At 39.3% G+C, this 23,723-nt stretch overlaps 1 protein-coding gene across 2 annotated transcripts in view; it reads left to right on the forward strand.

The window, feature by feature from the left end:
• The window catches only part of LOC105496758 (cadherin 13), a 1,175,273-nt gene that overhangs the window by 969,048 nt on the left and 182,502 nt on the right, over nt 1-23,723 (forward strand). For both annotated transcript variants that reach the window (XM_071085018.1, XM_071085017.1), the window contains one exon: nt 9,106-9,246. In XM_071085018.1, coding sequence (XP_070941119.1) covers nt 9,106-9,246 — 141 coding nt within the window. The remainder of the gene's footprint in view (nt 1-9,105; nt 9,247-23,723) is intronic.

A 23,723-nucleotide genomic window follows, 5' to 3' on the forward strand; every position in this document is an offset into this window, starting at 1 on the left:
TCGCTGGCTCACAATAGCCAGCTGGTGTCTCTGTTTCCAACTACATGCTTTTGGAGTGAAATCATCTGGGTAGCTTGAAGTCAGCTATGGTAGGAGTAGTTAAACCACCAAAATTGACAACAGTACAAATCAGGAGAATCTGTTCTTAAACAGTTACAGGTACACCCCTCTATTCATTATTTTTTATATATTATATAGAATCATATATTTATATATTAGTATATAAACATACAGTGTATAAAACATGTTATATAATTGTCATGTAATAGTTGTAATCAATATTATGCCATAACATATAATCATATTTATGTAATAATGGGCTAATTATGTTATAATATGACTAATTTTTACATAGCTATGATGTCCCAGGCAGTGAATTTTATCTCCCAGGCAGAGAGACAAAGCCTCTATACAGGAAAAGGCCCCTGATTTCAAGAAGCTCGGATTGTCATAGCCACGATAGCCACTAAACAAGTAATCCATAAACAAGCGCATTATAGACTGTGGTAGCGGTAGGTGCTGGGGAAAACGGCACCCATTATCTATTGCTGCATTAAAAATTATCTCAAAACTTAGTGACTTGAAACAAGAGGGGTTTATTATCTCACAGTTTCTCTGCTCAGGAATCTGGGCATTTCTTAGCTATGTTCTCCGCTTGATGGGCACTCACAGAGCTACAACCCCTGTGTTCGGAATCTGCTGTCTCGTTGGAAGATTTGTCTAAGGAAGGCTCCACTTCCAAGTTCACTCAATGGCTGTTGGCAGCATTGTTGGCAGTTGCTTTTGGCTCTTTCTGAAGGCCACCCTCAGTTTCTTGCTACATCTTCAAAAGATTTCCCAAAAATTCTACTAAGTAATAGCAGTAGCGTCTTTCCAGCATTTACATATGCCAAGCTCTGTATTTAGCACTTTACCTCTTTTAATTCTCACTTATCCTGTAAGGATTATTCTCCCCCACTTTACAGATGAGGAAATGGAGGCAATGAGAACATAAGCAGCTTGGCTGGGATCACTCAGCTACTAAGTCGTGGAGCCAGGGTGATAATAATAGATCACACAGTGATTGCCTCCTTCTTAAGTGTCAGCCATCCTGTTGTGCACAAAGGTCCCTGGCTTCGTGGAGCTTCTGTGCTGTGAATAATGACCATCAGCCAAGGAGCAGGAATTCGCCTGGAGCAAGAAGTAGAGGTGAAATGTTTGAAATGGAAAAAGTGGGGTACCGTGGAAAGAAATTCAGTCTGGACAAACTGTAAAGAGGGATGTAGAGTGCAGTTCAAGACCAGGCGAGACAGAGATGGGGTACTGTGTGGGTTAATGGGAAAGGCTTTTTCCATGTCACATCTATTTGTTGATTTTTCCCCCCACAGCCACCACTATGCTTGTTATTAGTGATAAATGTTCCGTTAAATGCATACTGGTATGGAAGTCATCGTAGCTGTGCAAAACATTGAGGGTCTGGTGATTGATTAAGTGCCAGATTTAATGGCTTGGCTTGATTCTTTTTTCAAGATGAAATGTTTGGTTTTCAAATCAGTGTGATCAGTGAACCTGGCCTGTGTCTATGGAGATTCACTCGAGGCTTTTTCTTGGAGACATACCATCTTGCTTTTGTTTGTAGGATATATATTAGCTGGTAGCTAGTCGACACCCAGGAGGAGATAGGAAATGCAATAGAAATGCATGACTGCAGAACTTAAACCAGGAGAGCAGCTTGACTCTCTTAGATATGTCTTACAGATCAGATAGCTTCAAATAAAATCAGAGGAGCCAATTTAATTTTTCCAGTTTTGACACAGTGCATTTCTTCCTCCAAATAAAATTCTATCTCCTTGAGCTGGAGTTCCCCAAAGTATAAGTCGTTCCCTGAGAATAAATGACTTTGCTTAGGAAATGCCACTGATATGCTCAGACCTTTGAGATATAATTTAGTTCAGGGAAACAGTAATATATCATCATTATCAATAATGAAAGTAAATTGCCCACCTTGTGTGCTGAGTACTGGCTACGTGTTGTGGCCAAAGGCATGGTCCTTGCCCTTGAAAACTCTGTCATCCACTTAGGGAGATAGTAAATGGGCATTCAAAATAAAGCAAAATGGGGCACATAGCCTTCATATTAAACAAGGTAAGCTAAGCATGGTCATAAACAACCCTTAAATCTAAAAAATCGCTTATGTCTTGCTCACATCACAGTCTAAAGCAGGTCAGCAAAGGGGCTTTGCACTGTTTAGTCATTTGGAGATCCAGGTTTCTTCCTTTTTGGGAAACAGAAAGTGTGGAAGGTTATGTGGGAGGTTTAAGGACCACAGCAAGTACATAACTTCTGCTCACATTCCACTGACCACAGTCAGCCGCACAAGTCCATTTGACTGCAAGGACGCCTGGGCTGTACAGTCTAGCCATATGCTCCTGGAGCCTGAGGAAATAGGATCCAGTGAACACACAACATTGTTTTCACCACAAGTTCCTTTGCTTGCAAGCAACTGAAACTCATTTGGGCTGGTTTTGGTACCTAAAAGACGCTCTTGAGTATACACTGGAAGGAGTTACAGAATCAAGGAAAGCATTGAAGTCAGGGGCCAGCAAAGCTCCAGTCCTTAGCAGCCAAGCTGCTTCTTCCTGGCAGAGCAGCGCCTTTTGCAAAATTCAGCACGAAAGTTGTTTGGAGTTGGAGCTGATTACACATCTTTCCTCTGAGCCTTGAACCAAAGAAACACAGAATCAGGAGAGGCCCAGGGAGAATACAACTTGATCTTGAGAATGGGGTTGACCTTGATCATGGGGCCCCCTTCTTACTGATGAGTTCACTCACTAGTGACAGGGCAGCTGGACAAGTGAAGGTGAAGCTGGAAGAGTGAAGAGGCAGGGTGCCTTCCTCATGGGCAGAGAGAAGCACAAGGGTGGTGAGTTTCCTCCCAAAACGTTCAAGGCAAAAATCCCTCTATTGGTCCCAGGAGTTCCATGGAGAAATGCAAGAGGTTTTACCCTACATTCCTGTTTTCCTGACTCTCAGTCCCACATTTCCTCTTTTCAGAATCCAGTTGTCCCAGCTTGAATTAGGGAGTTACCTGTGAATTAGTCAGTTCTTGGCAAGGGAGACAGATACGACATGTGGCCACAGGGGTCTATTTCTCTGCATCAGAATTTCCTCCTGGAGAATGGGGCATCTGTGGGCTGGACACCTAAAGAGAATCTCTTCCAGCAGAGTAGCAAATGCAGAGTGGCCAGCAAGGGATACAGAATTAAAAATAGATGTGTATTTTCAAGTAAGAGTGACTCCGAGAGCTAGGAAATTAGGGGGTGACTTTCCGGAAGACTCTGAGGATCGGGAAGTAGGTCAGAGGGAAGCGGAAGGTGTTCTGATCATGTATGAGCCAGGGAGTTCATGTGGCATTTTCTCTAATTTTTAAGTGCAAACTGGGTCTTTTACATTCCAAAGGAGGTGACTTTTATTATTGGATTTGGGGATTTTGTTACTGTTCTCCTTGTGAAAGCAATAACGTTCATTATAGAAAAATCCCCAAATCATAACAGGCCAATAAACTTCTTATATTAGAATTGCTTTTGAAAGTGAAAACTTGGGCAGGGCACGGTGGCTCACGCCTACAATCCCAACACTTGGACAACCTGAGGTGGGAGGATCGCTTGAGCCCAGGAGTTCAAGACCAGCCTGGGCAATACAGGGAGACCCTGTCTCTACAAAAAATACAAAAATTAGCCAGGTGTGGTGGCACATGGCTGTGGTCCTAGCTACTTGGGGTGCTAAGTTGGGAGGATCCCTTGAGCCTGGGAGGTCGAGGCTGCAGTGAGCTGTGCTCATGCCACTGCACTCCAACCTGGGTGACAGAGCAAGACCCTGACTCACAAAAAAAAAAAAAAAAAAGTGGAAACGTGGAAGCAACCCAAATGTTCATCCAATAGGGACTGATTAAGTAAATTATAGTGGATCTATACATTGGACTATTAGACAGCTGTTAAAATGAATAGCTCTGTAAGCACTGAGATAAAAGTGATATGGTAAAACAAATTTTGTCACTATGTAAACAGTATTACTTTGATGAAACATGTATGTATACAAATATGTGTATTAAATATGTGGATATTTAAATGTACCTGTGTGTGTCTACTTGTGTAGTAAAAAGGAGATAGCTATCAATATTTGCCTCTCAGAGGTGAAACTGGGCAAGGGTGCAGGAGAGTTCTTTGAAATGACTGTTATTTTTATGTTGCTTACAATAATTGGATATTACTTCAGTAATAAAAATATTTTGAAGGTCAGCCTTAAGTTTGCCAGACAATTTAGACGTTTGAAACCTCATCGCAAACTTTGCAATTTATCTACATAACGGTCTAATTGATTTTCTACTAGGTTAATCAATCTATTTTTTCATTATAGGTGCAAAGTTTTATTTACTTCAGGAGATGGAAAATGGTTCATTTTCTAAAATTATTTATAAAATGTGTTGAACTACGAGAGTTATGCCAATGTGTCCTTCCCTTGTGCTACCATAAGAATTTGTACATACCTCTGCTGAGCTTTGATTTATTTTCCTGCAGTAATATGTGAATAGGACTGTCCTCAGTGCTGAACTTTGACCTCCTTGGAGAAGGACACTTTTGTTTTTCCATCACTGTATCTCCAGTACCCAACACAACATTTACCCAAGAAGTTCATTAACTGCCAATTAAATAGATGCATAAACTAATTAAAGAAAGAATTAAACCAGGCACAGTGGCTCATGCTTATAATCCCAGCACTTTGGGAGGCCAAGGTGGGCAAATTGCTTGAGCTGATGAGTTCAGGACCAGCCTGGGCAACAGAGGGAGACCCCGTCTCTACAAAAAATACAAAAATTAGCTGAGTATGGTGGCGTGTGATTATAGTCCCAGCTACTCAGGAGGCTGAAGTGAATGGATTGTTTGAGCCAGGAAAATCGAGGCTGCAGTGAACCATGATCACATCACTGCACTCCAGCCTGACTGACAGAGTGAGACCCTATCTCAAAATAAATAAATATATTTTTTAATAAATAATTATAGTAACTTTCCCTGGGCATACAAAAAAAGTTTCTGTTTAAGGGAAACTGTTAAAAGAGAAAATGATGTATTCATAAAATGATAAGAATACTGTTTTGAAGAACCTATTTTGATACTATTGTATGATGTAATAGCTCCTATGCTTTCTTGCTAATCAGATAATTGATCATAGTGTCGTTGCAATAGTTGCAATATTAGTCAAGACTGCATTATTCCTACTACAGATCATCTGAATCAAGTGTCTTGAGGAAAGCCAAAATGTATTAGCTCATAGAATTCGCAAAATCTAAGGAGTAAATTCTGGCTTCAAGGATGACAACTAGGGGGCTCATATGATGTTAAAAAAAAAACAACAGCAAACTCCATCTCTACCTCTTAGACTGTGTTACCTTCATTCTCAGGTTGACTTTCTTTGTGTGGTTACAGGTGGCCACTGCTAGCTCCAGATGGATGCCCTAACCACCTCCAAGTTTAACAGAAGGAGAACTTCTTTTCCTTAAGCATTCTGAAAGAACTCAAGAACAATGTCCTGGAATTGAATTTCAATCTCAGGGTGGACTCACTTAGGTTATGTCTTCATCACATGATGATAGGAATGGAAAGCCCTGATTGGCCAGACCTGAACAACGCGACCATCCCTAGATCAGGAGTGGGATCAGCCCCACCCACCTGAACTGTACCTGTACTGAGGGTGAGGAGGGGGTGATGCCCAAGGGAATTAGAGCATAGGTACCAGAAGAAGAGAGAGTGGGTATCAGGACAGCCAAGCAGCATACTGCTGCTATAGTGAGTGCTTGAGGCAGTCCTGTAGCATGTCCCCACAGCAATCTGCAGGTTGAGAAGAATGAATGCTATGAGGACTTTATTTCCTTGTTATGCCACCATCGTAGATTCACCCAGTCTCCCAATTTGCTTCACTGGGCAATGTCAGGAGCTGTCCTTTAGAGACCAGCCCTGTCTGAGATCAAAAGCCAAACATTCTCGTAGGACTGGTATAAAAGTTAGTAACATCCTCTTGGATAAAAATATTGAAATATGAGTAAAAAGCCTGAAAACATTCATACCTTTATCCTAGTAATTCTACATCTTGGGATCTATCAGTCAAAAACAAACCAAAAAAATAAAAAAAATAGCCAAAATATATATAAGCCTTCGTGAATAAAGTTGTTCATTGCAATGTTATTTAAAATTGTCAACATTTTGAAAACTGCAAATAACCAAGAGGCCTAAATAGAAGACAAGTAAATTATAAAATATACATATGATTATATTGTTGTTAACAATATAGTCAATATAACAACAATTGTTGTTAACAATTGTTAACAATATAGATGTTGTTAAATTAACATCTAGGAATTATGTCGGTAAATGACATTATATGGGAAAAATAATATGACATTTACCATAATCTCTTCAATATTGGAGGAGAATCCACATAATTTTTATGTCAGTAATTGTGTGCTTTCAAAAATAAGTACAATATTTTATGACAAAAGTAGAAGTGTCATACAAGAAATTAGACCTGTGCTGTTCAGGCTAGTGGTTAACCTGTTCAGAGACACTCGGGAAAGATTTTAAAGGTGACCAATTTACTGGTTTCCTATGGTCCAGCTGCAGAAATTATGGCCAATAGTGCATCCAATCCAGCTTGTCAGTGATGACAAGCAGCAAGCCACTTCCATTAGGCTCAAGTTTTCCAGCTTCAGCTTGAGAATAGATGGGATTTCAAGCATCTATACTGAGAGGTGCCAACGAAACCAGCCAGGAGCAAAATTACCAGAATTCTTGAACCAGGCAGAACCAGGGCAGATGGCATCTCAAGCACCTTCACAGAGCAGTGCCGACTGACCCAGACAGAACTGAAACTGGGTACCATGTCAATTCCACTTGCACTCAGCAATCAGAGAACTCTGTGACCTTCGATCCTGGGGGAGCTGGAATTGAAACCAAAACATGAGGCATAGAGCTGTCACAGGAGCACACTAACTTCCCACTCATCACCATGAATTGAAGTGGAGGGTCTTAACAAACCACCCAACAGAACCGGTACTCCTTAAAGTAGTAGCTCAGAAGCCACTCAGAAGTTAAAGGAACAGCCGGTGAAAAATGTCCCCGTGAGCAGACAGCTAACTGCACTTCAAAATACTTTAAAGTTTATGAGAGAGCTAGCATTGAGCTATTGAAATTTACTATGTAAACTTAGGACTTTAGAAGAAAATTAGACATCCTCCATTGCGTTTCTGTTCTTTGCTTCCTGTGGTATTTCTTAATTATTGGTGGGTATAACCAGCTGTTTTTGAAGCCGTCATACTGGTAGGACTATTTATGTGAGTTGTAAACACCTATTATTTTTGTTACTGAAGGTAGTTCGACTTGGACTCTCTGTGTGAGTGGTTAAGAAATCTATCCAATGTGGGTTAAGCAAATAAGGAAAATTATTGCCTTCATTAGCTGAAAAGTTCACAGGCGGGGCTAGCTTCAGGAGTGGCGTGATGAAGTGGCTCCAGTACAACCACTAAGAATCATTTCTTTTCTGAGATTCAAGTATAATTAATTCTCTTAGGATATTGCCTTTGTTCTCGGATGCAGGGGCTTCTCCTGCCTTACTCCTCCTGTGGTCATAAGATGACTCCTCTAGCTCCCCCTGCTAAATGCTTCCAGGTCCACACCACAGGGAAACAGAACTTCCTTCGCCTAACTGTCAAACATGGGGCATGGACTTATCATTATATCACTGGAATAAGATGCACTGACTGGCTTCTGCTAATTAGGACTCATTCCGAAAGTTCAATGGGTAGGAGATAGAGAAAGCTAATCCCAACCCAAACCGCCTGAGCAGAGAATAAGTAAAGGATAGGTCCTCAAAAGAAATGTGGGGTGCTGCCTTACCAGACAAATGGTATGCTTGTGGACCGGTTCAAGCAGCAACCTACTACCGAATACAATTTAAATGTAGGGGCTGTTATTTACCAATGGCTGCACTCTTCTTCATCTTAGGATCAGGGTTATTTGGTTAGTTGTTTTGACTATATAAACATGATAGCCAAATCTTTGTCAAATATTCAGATGAAAAACACATATGTAAAGAGAGAGAATAGTGCAATATTGCTTGTGTTAAATGTATCAAATCATTATTGGATTAAATGCATATTCCAAATTTAACAGCCTGTGCAACAAAAAATACCTGAAAGAAGTGTGATACAAGTGACTTTAAACCTCAGGGTTTTTTTTCCCCATCTGTAAAATGGGAATGATTGTTGCAAGTTGAGCTGCTTGTTGAAAAGATTAACAAGGATTTCTGTAAAGTGCAGTAATGCAGTGCTTTCCTCATCAGATTTTCAGTAAATGCAAGTTCCTAAAGCTGCCATCTTTGTCCTAAGCTCATCATCAAAGGTAGCCTCATTTCTGATCAGCTTCCTGAGGTCTCTGAAAGAACAGATATGGATGTGAATATTAAAGGACAACGTAGGGGCCAGGCTTGATGGCTCACACCTGTAATCCCAGCACTTTGGGAGGCTGAGGCGGGCGGATCACGAGGTCAGGAGTTTGAGACCAGCCTGACCAACATGGTGATACCCCGTCCCTACTAAAAATATAAAAATTAGCTGGGCATGGTGGCGGGCGCCTGTAATCCCAGCTACTCAGCAGGCTGAGGCAGGAGAATCGCTTGAACCTGGGTGGCGGAGGTGGCAGTGAGCCCAGATCACACCATTGCACTGTAGAGCAAGACTCCATCTCAGAAAAAAGGAAAAAAAAAAAAGGACAATGTATACCCAAACTCAGGGAATGGAACATTCTGTGATATATCAAATATCTCCCTAAAAAAGAATCATAAATATAATATATTCTGTCCCCATGGCAAACTCCAACCTTTGAATAGTGATGGTCTTTAGAGAGATTCCAAAGGCACATTTATACACAATAGGTAAAAATGTTATCACTGCTTAAAGATGCCTACCCTAGATGGAGGAGGGGGAGTGACAGCTCCAACAACATGCTTGCCACCTTTCCAAAACAGTAACCCAAATCTAAATGTCATATATTCTTTCTTTGTGCTTGTGCTTTGTAGACTCTGGAAAATCCCAAGTATGAACTGATCATCGAGGCTCAAGATATGGCTGGACTGGATGTTGGATTAACAGGCACGGCCACAGCCACGATCATGATCGATGACAAAAATGATCACTCACCAAAATTCACCAAGAAAGAGGTAAACCCCTGTGCCAAACACCAACCACCACTGTGGTCACAGCTATGATTACTGATTGATGTTAATTCATGTACCGCAGCTCCCGCGGGCTCCGCTTTCAAAATCAAAATACTCCTTTGTGGGAGAGACCATGGTGTTTTGCTGGAATTCTTTCTCACATTTTTATTTTGTGTATGTGTGTGAGGCTAAAATACCAGAGCACAGTGAGAACAAAAGCACTGAATCTTGTTAAAGTCCATAAGAAAATAACTCTTAATGCCCAAGTGCCATTTTCATAGTTTTATTGGTGTTATTTAGCAGTGAGTTATGAGAGTCCCATTGTGATTTTAGCATAACAATAACTGTTTTTTTCCAGCAAGTGCAGATTGAGAGGCCAGACGGAACAGCAGCAAGGAGGTAAAGCAGATTTCCTAGTCAATAACAATGTGGCCCAGGAGCTTATAAATAACAACAGTTAGCTGGTCTAGGAGAGCCATTATTTATTCTCAGTCCCCGTGCTTTTATGATTATGGATCATGGTTGTTGTTTCCATTTATTCCAAGGGAGCGATGTTCAGGGAAGGGCACAAGATCACATTCAGTTACTAAATTTGTACCCAAACCAGGAAACTGTTTGCACTATGCATCTGATGGAAATGTGGTAAGATCATGGCTTTTTTAGGGGCCAGGGCCAGAGCATGGATTTGATGCCCTTCTTACTGACCAAGTGAAGAATATGGAATAGGTACGATGGCCCCTGACTTTTGCAGAGTCTTTCCTGTATCCACCATGGTGTCTCCATCTGAGATGTGTTGCCTCATTTGACTGTGTGAGCCTGGCTTTGCCATTTTACAAATGAGCTTACTGTGATGCTCAGAGAATCTAGAGAACAAGCTCCAAGGTCATGGACAGAAAAAGTGGCAGAAACAGGAAGTGAACCAAGTTCCTGTGATTCAAAACTGTACTCCTAACTGTGGTGCTGTGCTTTCCTCATCTGCCATCAATGCTTCCAACCTCCATGGTGTTCGGAGAAAAAAAAAAACTATATAGGGACCTGCAATTGCCCCAACCCTCTCTGGAGGAATCTCAAGGCTACCTGGGGTGGCTTGAGACAGGTAGATCCTTTCAACCTCCGAGTTCCCCAGTGGCCTCTATATTAGTTCATTCTCACACTGCTGTGAAGCACTACCTGAGACTGGGTAATTTACAAAGAAAAGAGGTTTAATTGGCTCATGATTCTGCAGGCTGTAGAGGGAGCACGGCTGGGGAGGCCTCAGGAAACATTCAATCATGGCAGAAGGCAAAAGAGGAAGCCAGCACATCTTCACATGGAGGAGTAGGAGAGAGAGAGCAAAGGGGAAGGTGCCACACACTTTTAACAACCAGATCCATGAGAATTTCATCATGAGACAGCATGAGGAGGGTGGTGCTAAACCATTAGAAACCACTCCCATGATCCAGTCACCTCCCACCAAGCCCCAACAATAACACTGGGAATTGCAATTCAACATGAGATTTGTGTGGGGACACAGAACCAAGCCATACCAGACTCTTCACCTCAGCAGCCCTGCATGGCTCACTCAGGAGGTAGGTGTCCCCCTTTCTCCCTCTGGTGTCTTGGGCACTCAGGATTCCAACCTCAAAACAGCAAAGTCCACGGAACTAGATCTGCTCCATTCTCTGACTTCCCATGGCAGGGTTCCTCTAGCTGCTAATACAGACTGCTCAGTCTTGCCATGGTTCCAAACCGGTATTTCAAGAACACCAGTTCTAATTAGTTCCAAACAATTCTAATTCACTTCCAAGAAATTAGTCCCACAAATTACACCACCGGCGTGGGGATAGGAATGAAAAAAATATACTTCAGGGTCAAATAGATGTGGGAAACACGGAATTGATTACTTTTAAATGATTTATTTAACTGCAGGATTTCTGATTAGCTTTAAAATGCTTTGTGTTTCTCTAACAGGGTTAGGTATGGTCTATGGGTTTCTCATTCTTCTTTGGCCTGGAAACTTTTTTTTCTAGGCCACCTCATATGGCTTATTGAGCTGGTGTTTCATGGACTGTTCATTGGGGGATTTTTGTTTATCTTTAGAATTTCTTTTCAACCTATTTCAAAATAAAAACACAAAGCACCTTGTAATATTCAATATAAACATAACAATGAGAACAAAAATAGGATAACCCCAACCCAAAATATGAAGATGAATCTATGTTACCAACTGTGTGAGATTAATTAGTTACTTCAGTGCCACTCTGAATTTGGTTCCTGTGACTTAGGAAGAAAAGAAATGTGTGCTCAGTTATGGACTAAACACTGTGAATGAGAGACTGTTGTTTGTAATGTCACTGAATCCAAGGAATAATTTAACATGGACTTTAAAGGTTAGCCACCATTCCACAATATCATATTAATTTCAAAATATCATATTGTAAATACTAAAAGCATACAATGTTGTCTGTCAATCTTAAAAAAAATTTTTTGAAAAAAAGAGACACTGAGTAGCATAAGGAAAATGTATCCGCCTGTGAATACTGGCAGAAACACAAACATTTTCTTCCAATGGACATTAGACAATGAGCTTGCGGTTCCCAAATGGCAGAGCTGATACCTAAATTCATAAAGAGAGATAAATAATCAGATGAAAAGAAGTGATAACAAGTACACTAGACTCTCATTTGGATATTAAATGTCCCAAAGGAGTCTTTGCCCAATGTTTGATAAATTAAATTCGTGGTTAAACTTTCTGTCATGTTCCTGAAAGGCTGATGTTCTTTGCCGTTGAAAGGGATTCCTACACTTTGGATAGCAACACTGCTGTAGGTAGTGTGATTGAGAAGTAAGGAGGGGGCGCTGGAGCCAGACTGGGTTCACATCCCTCTGACCGCCATGTGGTGTGAGCATGTTAACTGCTCTACATCCCAGTCTCTTCACCTGTTAATGGGCTGATCACAGAGCCTGCCTCATTAGGTCATTGTGAATGAGCTATTCACTAAAAGCACCTAGATAGTATCTGTCGCCCAGTATTCTCTAAAGTATAGAGATGAGGACAGTGGTGATGACACTGCTGATGAGGATGGTGGGAGGAAGGCCGTGATGGAGAGAAAGGTTGTGATGAGAAAGATATTATGATGACAACGATGTTTCCAAAATGTCAGAGGCCAAATGACATTCTTATCCAAAGGGCCACCTCCCCTCCAGGTTGAAAGGCTACTATTTTCCTTTAAAGTGATCTATGATTCTGCTCAAGCACTTCAAAATACATGGTTAGGACCCTAGAGTTTAAGGGGAGAAGCAATTCTGCTGGAGAGGTGGCAGAATCTGTAAAATGCATCATTATGAGATCAGGGCTGGGGACAAAAGCAAGAGAGACCAAGAGAAACCTGCTGGGGAGAGGAGAGCTTCTAATGAGGACCGGCTCAGATGCAGCAGCCTCTAGGATATGGAAGAGGCAGAAAAACAGGATGCCCTAGAAACAGAGAGGAAACATGGGGCTTACAATCTTGAAGTTGAAACAAATTTTAGAGATGAAAATCAAGGTTTAGTCATTCCAAAATAGAAATGGTGATCATTTGGAGTTGAGGATGTCCAGAAAGCTCTCAAGAAGATATTGTCCTATGTAAATTTTTTCATATCTTAGGACATTTCTAAGTTCATAAGAATACATGGTTTTGGGGAACATATAGGGTTTTTAAATTCTACCTTACATGACTTTCCCTCTCCAGAGAGATACATCTTTTTATCTATTTTTGAAATCTATATAAAAGAGGAGTTATGATTGATCACAAATAATAGAGCCTGGAAATAACACTGTTGAACAAGTTAGAGGTATAGTTTCTCTCACTTAAAAGTTTGGAAAGGAAGGCTGGGCATGGTTGCTGATGTCTATAATCCCAACACTTCAGGAGGCGGAAGTGGGAGGATTGCTTGAGCCCAGAAGTTCGAGCCCAGCCTGGGAAACATGGTGAAACTCTGTTGCTACAAAAAAAAATACAAAAATTATCCAGGCATGGTGGCATGTGCCTGTAGTCCCAGCTACCTGAGAGGCTGCAGTAGGAGGATCGTTTGAGCCTGGGAGGTCAAGGCAGCAGTGAGTCATGATCACATAACTGCGCTCCAGCCTGGGTGACAGAATGAGACCCTGTTTCAAAAAAAAAAGTTTGCAGGGAGACAGACCCAGGCCAGTTTGGTGATGTCATGATATCAATTTCCCAGGTTCCCATTAGCCTTCAGCTCTGCCTCCCTCACGGCTGCCTTGTGGTACAATAGGGTCACTGCAGCACCAGGTGTAATAGCCAGTAACAGGAAGTAAGAAGCAGGGAATGGGAAGAACAAAGGAGGACCTGCCACCTGAGTGAATGTCACTTGAAAACTCCCCCAGAAGACCAAGTGACTTCGGCTTGCTTCTCCTTAGCCTCCCTTACTTGTAAGGGAGGCTGAGAAATAACTACAGCTGTCTTCACTTCACATGCTGCATTTATAGTGTTTGTTTAAGGAAGGTGATACTTTAAAGGTTACTTTTCAAAGTAAATTCTTATTGCAAAGTAAGCTCGGCCAGACATGGTGGCTCTGTAATCCCAGCACTTTGGGAGGCCGAGGCGGGCCGAGGCAGGCAGATCACCCGAGGTTAGGAGTTCGAGACCAACCAGACCAACATGGTGAAACCCCATCTCTACTAAAAATACAAAAAGATTAGCTGAGCGAGGTGGCACGTGCCTGTAATCCGAGCTACTTGGGAGATGTAGGCAGGAGAATTGCTTAAACCAGGGAGTCGGAGGTTGCAGTGAGCTGAGATCACGCCAGTGCACTCCAGCCTGGTGACAAAGCAAGACTCAGTCTCAAAAACAAAAGAAAAGAAAAAAGAAAGTAAGTTCGTTTATTTAGTCCTCTTGTGTTCATTTACAATGACTATACACTTTCTGAGAAGCAACGGCCACATCTCTCCTATTCTCTGTTGTATCCCGGCAGGCACTCAATAACAGAGCATTTGCTGAACGCTTCCTGAAGATAATTTTAACTTCAGAACAGCGTCACTGCATATGATGAACTAAGATTGTACTTAAAATTGCCTCTTATACATGAAATCAATTTTCAGTCATTGACTCTCATGCAAATTTAGGTTGGAAACACTAGTTTTTCTCTGTGGAGAGTTTTCTCTAAGTTTTCCTAATAGCTTGTACATGTGACTTCAACTGTTAGTTTTGAACTTCTTACATAAGTATTTTGAAATGATCTGAGGAAATCTAGTTAAACTCTTCAAATGCAGACTTTAAAATATACACGAAACCTTCAGCAGCCCCATTTGTGGCTTTTTCGTTCTTGTCTCTAAAGTTATTGAAAAAAAAAAAAAGATTTCTGGTTTGTGGCTAAAACATGGTTGATGCCCAACAAATACTGATTGAATAACTCATATTTTCACATAAATCTCAGGTCATGGGGATTAATAAACTCCCTACTAATTTTTAAAGAATGTGTTTGCAAGTGATTATAAGATTTTAAAAAAACAGAGAATTTCAAATTTCATTTTCCAGTTGTACCTTAAAATGGCAATTGGTCATTTAGATTTAATAATTTAGGACTTTTTGGCAATTCAATGAGTTATTTCTAAGGTAAATGTTTTGGTGTTTGAGCTATAACATTATCATACCTATAATAAAAATGACATAAAAATTGTAAGATCCTGTCCTCCAGGTGGAAAATGAGAGATGGGCGAATGCTCCAGTTTTCACAAAGGGACAAAGGTAAATGGTAGGAGTTAGGAGCTGTCAAGCTGCAACTGAGCCACAGGCAGAAATTCTCATCAGGTTATCAAATGAATGCTGGAGTCCAGGCTCCAATTTCCAAAAGTCAGTGTGGAGTCTTAAAGAATACATGGTGCCTCAAGTATCTTCTTTTGCTGTGGGATATTAGCATTTTTTCTTTTTTTGAGACAGGTTCTCATCCTGTCACCCAGGCTGGAGTGCAGTAGCACAATCACAGTCATGGCTCACTGCAGCCTCGACCTCCTGGGCTCAGTCAATCCTCCCGCCTCAGTTAGCTGGGACTTCAGGCATACACCACCATGTCTGGCTAATTTTTGTTTTTTTGTTTTTTTGTTTTTTTGGTGTTGTTGTAGAGGAGAGGTTCTGCCATGTTGCTTGGGCTGGTCTTAAACTACTGGGCCCAAGCAATCCACCCATCTAAGCTTCCCAAAGTGCTGGGATTAAAGGCATGAACCACTGTGCCCAGCCAGTATTAGCATTTTTAATTAACATATTGACTTAATTAACTGCCTAATACAACCTGTAGTAGTTTTTCTCTTCCCTGTCTCACTGCAAACTCTATGGTCACTTATTCATATAACAATTATGTAAGATCATTGTCTATAGAAATATAAGAACTAAAGGTATAGGCTTTCTTCTAGCAGGGTTGATAGAAATTTTCTCTGTGTCATCAAGAGTTTAGAAACTTTTTTTTTGTTTTTGCTTTCACAACACATTTTAGTATTGGAAAACTTGTGCACATTTTGAAGATTATCATCAAATTTAAGGACGTTTCTGTCATATATACGAGCTATGCCAAACTTGTTCAACTCATGGCCTGTGAGCTGGCGGCATGCAGCTGAGGATGGCTTTGAATGTGGCCCAACACAAATTCGTAAACTTTCTTAAGACATTATGAGATGCTTTTTAGTTCATCAGCTATCATTAGTGTATTTTACATGTGGCCCAGGACAGTTCTTCTTCCAATATGGTCCAGGGAAGCCAAAAGATTGGGCATCCTGGAGCTATGCAATCTCCAGTGTTCTTGTGTAAAAACTAATCTTTAAATCAATGACACGTATTAGCTAAGTTGTCATCCACACCCTTGTGTGGGGCATATTATGAGTTTTATGTTATCTTTGTTGATGCGAGCATGGCAGGTCAAATCAGCAAGAATTTACATCTTTTTCCAATGTATTCATTATGATTCATGCTTCTTCATTAGTGGCTTTGTGAAACAATCAAGAAGCTATTTTATTTCTTGTGTTAGAAATTTGCCTTTTCCTGTTAATAAATTATTTAAGGCAGAATGATGTCAGGATACCTATTTATTTCATTGTTTAACTTTATCACTTTTGCTTATAGTCCATTCACGTTTTTTAATAACAGCTTTATTGAGATATAACTCACATACCATAAAGTTCACACTTTTAAAATGTACAATTCATTGGTTTTCATTATATTCACAGAGTTGTAGAATTATCATTACTGTCTAATTTTAGAATATTTTCATCATCCCAAAAAGAAACTCGAATCCATGAGCAGTTACTCCCCATTGCCCATTCCCCCACCCCGCAACCACTGATCCACTGTCAGCCTCTATGCATTAGTTTATTCTGGACATTTCATATGAGTGGAATCATGCAATACGTGGTCCTTCGTTACTGGCTTATTTCACTTAGTGTTATGTCTTCGTGGTCTGCCCACGTTTTAGTGTGTCTCAGTACTTCATTTCTTTGTGTGGCTGAATAATACTCCATTCCATGGTTATGCCACATTTTATCCATTCATCCATCAAGAGACATTTAGGCAGTTTCAGTTTTTGGCCATTGTGAGTAACGCTGCTGTGAACATTCATGTACAAGTCATTAAGTCTTTATCTGCATTTTCTCATCCTAAATAGCTAGAATAAAAAAATACCCATAATATCACTTCAAATTAGTAATCTGTAATTCCTCAGTTGTTTTATTGAAACATTTCAAAATGCCTTCCTAAATTGCAGTTAATATGGCTTATTCAAGATTTATCAACTTCTTTTTATTATGTAACTTTCATATGAAAAAAGTACACAAATCCCGAGTGATATAATTCTCAACAGATTAAACACAAAACCCAAATCAAGACACAGAATATGATCAGCAACTCAAAAGCTTCCTAGAGTTCCTGCTAGTCCCACCACCTACTCAGTAGTAACACAGCTCCTCTCCTGACTTCTTTCACTATCAACTAATTTTTTCCTATTTTTATATTTATATAAATAATTACAGGGTGGACTCTTGTGAATAACTTTTGTGAGATTTATCTATATTGTTGCACATAGCCATAATCTATTCATGTTCATTACCATACAAATATGTTTTGGTTTACTCTTCCATCCTAGTACGTGTGGACATTTGGGTTATTTCCAGCTTGGGGATAATTTGGGTAATAGTGGAATAAGCATTCTTGAATGTGTCTTTTGGTGCATATTTGAATGCATGTATGTGTTTCTGTTTGGGGTATATCTACAGGTGAAATTGCTAATTCAGCTTCAGTTAATTCCACCGGAGTAGTTACTCCAGTTTACAACGGAACACTCAATGAGAATCTTGACTGCTATATATTTTCCCTAATATTTGGTTGTATTGGTTTTTTGGTTTATTATTATTTGTAGCCTTTCCAATGTGTATGTAGTGACATTTCACTGAGGCTTTAATTTGTATTTCTCTGGTGACTAATGACGTTGGCCATCTTTCATCCATCCACTGGCTGTTGGGATTCTACTTTTGGGTAATACCTGTTCAAGTCTTTCAGCCATTTTTTAAGTTGGGTTATTAGTCTTTCTCTTATCGACGTGTTTATCTTTATTCTCGATGTGAGTCTTTGAGTTTTATATACATGTTGCACATTTTTTTTACACTCTGGCTTGCCTCTTCACTCTCTTAATGAAGGTGGAGTCCCAATTTTAATGAATTCCAATATTGATTGATGGTTAATGTCATCTGTGCCCCATTTTTGCCTACCCCAAAGGCTTAATTTCATTGATGGATATGAAACAATTTATATTTCAATTTGCTAGCTTGTGTTTTTCCAGGAATTTGTCCATTTCATCCTTTTTCTCTATTTTTCTTGGTTGGTCTTGCCATGCAGTCATTCTATCAATTTTATTTATCTTTTCAAAGAAACTATTTTTCGTTTTGTGGATTTTTCTGTATTGAGTGTTTCTTTCTTTCCTTCTATTTCTTTGGTATCTTTTGCTATTTATTTTTCAAACCCCTAAAAATGATACTTAAATCATTGATTTTCAGTCTTTTTTTCTAATGTATGGATTTAAGACTATATAAATTTTCCCTTAAGCATGACTATAGTTGCATTCCACAATATGTGCTATAATGTATTTTCATTATCATTCAGGTCAAAAATATTTTTGAATTGTCCTGGGTCACTTTGTGACTTGTGGTTTTCTATAACTATATTGCTGAATGTGACATATTTGGGAGATTTTTTTATTCTTTGCCATTAATTTCTAGCTTCATTCTACAGTGGTTAGAAAGCATCCTGTATATGATTACAGTCCTTTGACATTTGTTAATGCTTGCTTTACAACTCCATATGTAATCAATTTTGATAGATGGCCCATGAACGCTTTAAAATAATGTTAATTCTGTAGCTGTTTAGTATAGTGTTCTATATACATGAATTAGGTTAAGGTTTATAATTTTGTCATTCAAACCTTCTATATATTTTTTATTAATCTACTTATTGTATCAGTTACTGAAAGAGTAGCTATATCTATAATTTTAGATATAACTATTTCTCCTGTTAGTCCTATTAAATTTTAAAAAATTAATTTGAGGCCGTCTTATTAGGTGCATACAAATTTAAAATTGTTATATCTTCCTAATGTATTGACTCTTTATCATGATGAAACATACCTCTCTATCTTTGCAAATGCTTTCTGCTTTAACATTTACCTCATCTCATATTAGAATAATTATCTTACCTTTCAGTCAGTGTCATCGTGGTATATTTCTTTGTGTCAATTTTTTCTTTCTGATTTTCTGTAATCTTATATTTAGACTGTGTGTCTTCTAGGTGGTGTATGGGGCTTTGATTTTTTTTAAATCAATTCTGATAATGCTACTCTTACTTGAATTATTTTGCCCATTTACATTTAATGCAAGTACAACATATTCAGGTTTAAATCTGCCATTCTAAGTATTTGTTTTCTATTTGTTCCTTTTTGACAAATTTCTTTTCCTCTTATCTCTTACCTTTTTCTAATTTACTTTGATATTTTTTATAATTTCATATTCAACTCTAATAACTTATTAGTTATACTTTATTTTCATATTCTTGTAGTGGATTCTGAGAAATTACAATATATATTCTCAACTTATAGAATATAACATCAAGTAGAATTTTTGGCACTTGCTGGGTAATGCAAGGACTTTAGAAAATGTGAACTCCTTTTATCATCCTTCTACCTTTTGAGATATTGTTGTCATGTTTTAAGTCTGCATCAATGTATGTTTTTCTACTTATTTACCCTTTGTATTATTATTTATTTCTCCCTATTTCTCTGCTTCCACATGGAGCAATTTTCCCTCTGATTAAAAAATTCCTTTCATTTTAAAAATACTGCAAGTTTGCTGGTAATAAGTTATCTCATATATTGTTTGTCTAAAAATGTCTTTTTTGCCAGAATTTTTGAAGAATATTTTCACTGGAGGTAAAATCTTGGTTGCCAGTTATTTTCTTAGAGCACTTCAGAGGTAACATTTCATTGTCTTCTGACATCTATCATGTTTGTCAAAAGGTCAGCTGTCAATGTTGCTTTTAACTCCATTGAAAGAAACGTGTCTCTTTTCTCTGGCTGCTTTCAAAATCATTCTTTGTCTTTACTTTTCAGCAGTTTAACAGTGACATGCTGAATTGTGGTTTAATTTGTATTAATTATACTTGTTCCTTAAGTATCTCAATTCATAAACCCAACTCTTCGAATATTTCTTCTGACTAATTTTTTCTTCACTGGGACTCTTACATATGAATGTGTTTGTGTATGTGTGTATATGTGTGTTTGTGTATCTATACACACATAGACGTGTGTGTATATATGTGTTTGTGTATATATGCACACATACATATACAAACATACATACTCACACATAAACATATATATAGACTTTCTGTGTTTCTGTTGACCTATTTTTAAGTTCACCTATCCTCTCTTCAGCTCTGTCTAATCTAATGTGCCCATTTATTAATTACACTCTGGCCAGGCACGGTGGTTCACACCTGTAATCCCAGCACTTTGGGAGACTGGCAGGCAGATCATTTGAGGTCAGGAGTTCAACACCAGCCTGATCAACATGGTGAAACCCCATCTCTACTAAATAAATACAAAAAATAGCCAGGCATGGTGGTACCCACCAGTAGTCCCAGCTACCTGGGAGGCTGAGGCATGAGAATCACTTGAACTTGGGAGGCAGAGGTTGCATTGAGCTGAGATCATGCCACTGCACTCCAGCCTGGATGACAGAGTGAGATTCCACCTCAAAAAAAAAAAAATTAATAATTAATAAATAAATAAATACACTCATTATATTTTAAATTGTGTATTTTCCATTCCATTTTTAGAATAAAATTATCTGCTGAAATTCTATGTTTTACCTATTTTCATGAATTTTTTAGTCAAATTATTTACAATTCAATGTCTGCTAACTCCAGCATCCATTAATAGATGCTTCTGAGTCTTTTTCTATTATCAGTCCTTTTCTCTTGGTTTGTGGTCCTTTGTTCGAGTCCCCTGGCATACCTAGGAATTTTTCAATTTAATTTTGGGCAACTTATATGAAAATGTTTAGAGATTAGTTGAGACTCTAGCTGATGGTTCCCCCCAGAGAGGATTCCCTTTTGCTTTCTGAAAACAGACAAGAGTAGGAGAGGATGACTTTAAGTCAGTCTGACATGGAGTTGGTTCATGGTGGGACTCAGGCTTTTTCAAGGGCAGGTCTACTTCCCAGTGTCCCCTTCTCCTCGGGTGCAGCTTTCCTGGCGTCCTAACTGAAAGTCTATTATGCTTCCAGGGCTCCTCCACTTTGGCCACCTTGCATTTCACTTCTCAGTCCCTTGTCTCTGCTGAAAGCTCTCCTTGGCCCTCTGGCCTCTTAGACAGCACCTTCTGCTCAGATGCTTAGCCTCCTGTTCCTCTGCCCTCACTCTGGGAAATGCCTTCAAGGTAAAAGTTCTGTGGAATATTGGCCTTGCTTCAGGGAATTTTCCTTCTCTCCGGGATCCTGGACTCTCAAGTATTGGCTGCCTTGCCAGCTCTTCAGCACATTCAAATAAGTGGGGAGTTTTATATTAAATCCATATCCTGGTTGTTCTAGATGTGAGGGTTGATCTAGAAGAAGCTTGCCCCAATCATCATAAAGGCAGAAAAAAAATCTGGATTAGCTTTTTAATCTGGAGTATCAGGACAATAGCAGTAGACATGGTGTAGATATAATTCCTGTGGCAGAAAGCATAATATTTTTATTTTAAATGTGGAGAATAATTAAATGGTTTAACAGTACCCACCCCATCTCATCCCATGTGCTTCAAAATCAACTTATTTCAGTAAAAGTTTAAAACGTTTGAAGTGTCTCCTACTTGATATCAATAAGCAAGAAGGGACTCTAAATCCAAGAAAGCTGAACTTGGCTTTCTGATTCTTCATTTGACTTGACATGAATATCTACAGTTCCCTTAACTCTTTGGGATCTTTTCATCTGTTTTTGATAATTTGGTGACTCCAGATATGAAGTTAGAGGACACCCCTTTGTGCTTCCACCCTTTGCCGGAAGCCTCATTGAAGTGAATATATTTATCCAGTCCTCCAGGGTTCCACGCAATATATTTGAGTGCTTCAAACAAAAGCCTCCTACTTGGATAAGCGTTTACTTCCTTTAGGAAAAGAGCTCTTTAACTTCAGATGCACCTGTGTCTAAACACTGACCACATGATTACACATTCTGCTTGCTCCAAAGAGATTAATCCAGAAAGTCAACCACATATTTCTTAGAAGATCGAACACATTTCAATTATCTGACTCAGGTGACTTTTCTGGAGGGTGGAGTCCAAGACATTTTAACTACCAGATAAATCTTTGAAGATGATTAAATGTTTTTCCAAATAGTCTAGACTCCCTCTTCCTATGAAGCCTTTTATAGCTATTATAGTGATATATTTGAGGGTTTTTTTTTTCCTGATACTGTAAAATCACATATCTGACAGTTTTCAATGTGGCTGAGATTTTAAATAAACCTAAATATATGCTACTGGGATCTCTATCTCATATTTTGTACAGAATGGTGGGGAATATCAATATGTAAAGAAATGGAATTTTTGGAGAGAAGAGAACAGTGTGATTTCAGTGCATGGGTACCAGCAATTTCCAACTCTGTAAACAGTGCCATCACTCCTGATTACATCATTTCCTGTTCTTTCTTGTCCTGACCAACACTTTGTCCAAGGACTCTAAGAGATCATCTGTTGCAAATTGTATTCCCAACTTCCCATCACATAATTGAAGAGGGGTTTGCTGCAAAACCACCAACACCTTCATTTCACATTTATCTTCACTTGAAAGGGGTGAGTTCATCACTTTCTTCTCCTGCACCAAGATCATCAACTAAATCTTCCAGTGTTCAAATATCAGAGTCTCTGGAAACAGCAGGTACGCAGCTGAATGTTTTTGAATAAAAGAGAGGGAAGGGAAACATTTGTACACATATAAGCAACGATCTATAAATAGAAGCCATCATCCAAGCAGTACACTTCCAACTAAGGAAAAGGGTGGTATGTGCATTCCTGGATTTAATTGTTCATACACACAAGGATGAGCTATCTTGCAATGTTGAAAATGCCCATGCTGATTATAAACTCTGTGTGGAATATCAAAACATCTGGATTTTTTAAGTGAAAAAAAGATAATCTACCCTGTGGCTGTTTCTTCAAGTCACTCCTAAAGGTAGACAAGGCAGCCAGATGATTTATTGCATTAATCACTCTTTCGTAATTATATTCATGATGTGTTGATCCCCATCATCCCTGTGTGAACCTCTATGCAAATTCAGTGCCTTTGCTCACCCTCTGGTTATGCTCAAGGGTCAGTGGCAACTCAGTGACAATCAAAGCAATTTTTCACCACAGCTGGCAGAGTCTTACCACTGAGCCACTCCATAGCACCGTGGCCTCCGAAGACTTCATCCATCTGCTTCTATTCGAAGATAATATCCTCAGACTAAGAGCAACAACCACAAAGCCATAAAACATCTACTTTTTTAACTCTAAGAATATGACATGACTACACCTCCATAATGCAGTTTGCAGAATGAGAACACAGGAGTTCAGAAATAGAAAGCCAAGAGCCGCATAAATGGAGCCTGTTCGAAGATGAAACGTCCAAGCCCACACTGCACCTGGAAGCCATTTTGTACTGAACAATTTTAGAAGTAAGGTCTTGGGTCTGATGCATAGATGGTTTCAAACACTGTCCACCCGGCCACAGCCTGCCTTCATCTTAGGCTACACGGGAGCTCTGTTTACCCCAATGTGCCAAGCTTTGGCATGTCTTCGTGCTACTGCACACTCTGTTCCCTTCTTCCTGGAATGCCTTTTCCTTCTTTTGTGCCTGAAAAACTCCCATTTCTCCTTCAACACCCAACTTATAAATCCCCCAGGTACTTTGTTGCTTTATCTTCCTTGTCCCAAAACCTGTTAGCCTCCCTT

Source organism: Macaca nemestrina, chromosome 18 (genome assembly GCF_043159975.1).
Source record: "Macaca nemestrina isolate mMacNem1 chromosome 18, mMacNem.hap1, whole genome shotgun sequence".
In the NCBI taxonomy this organism is placed as follows: Eukaryota; Metazoa; Chordata; class Mammalia; order Primates; family Cercopithecidae; genus Macaca; species Macaca nemestrina.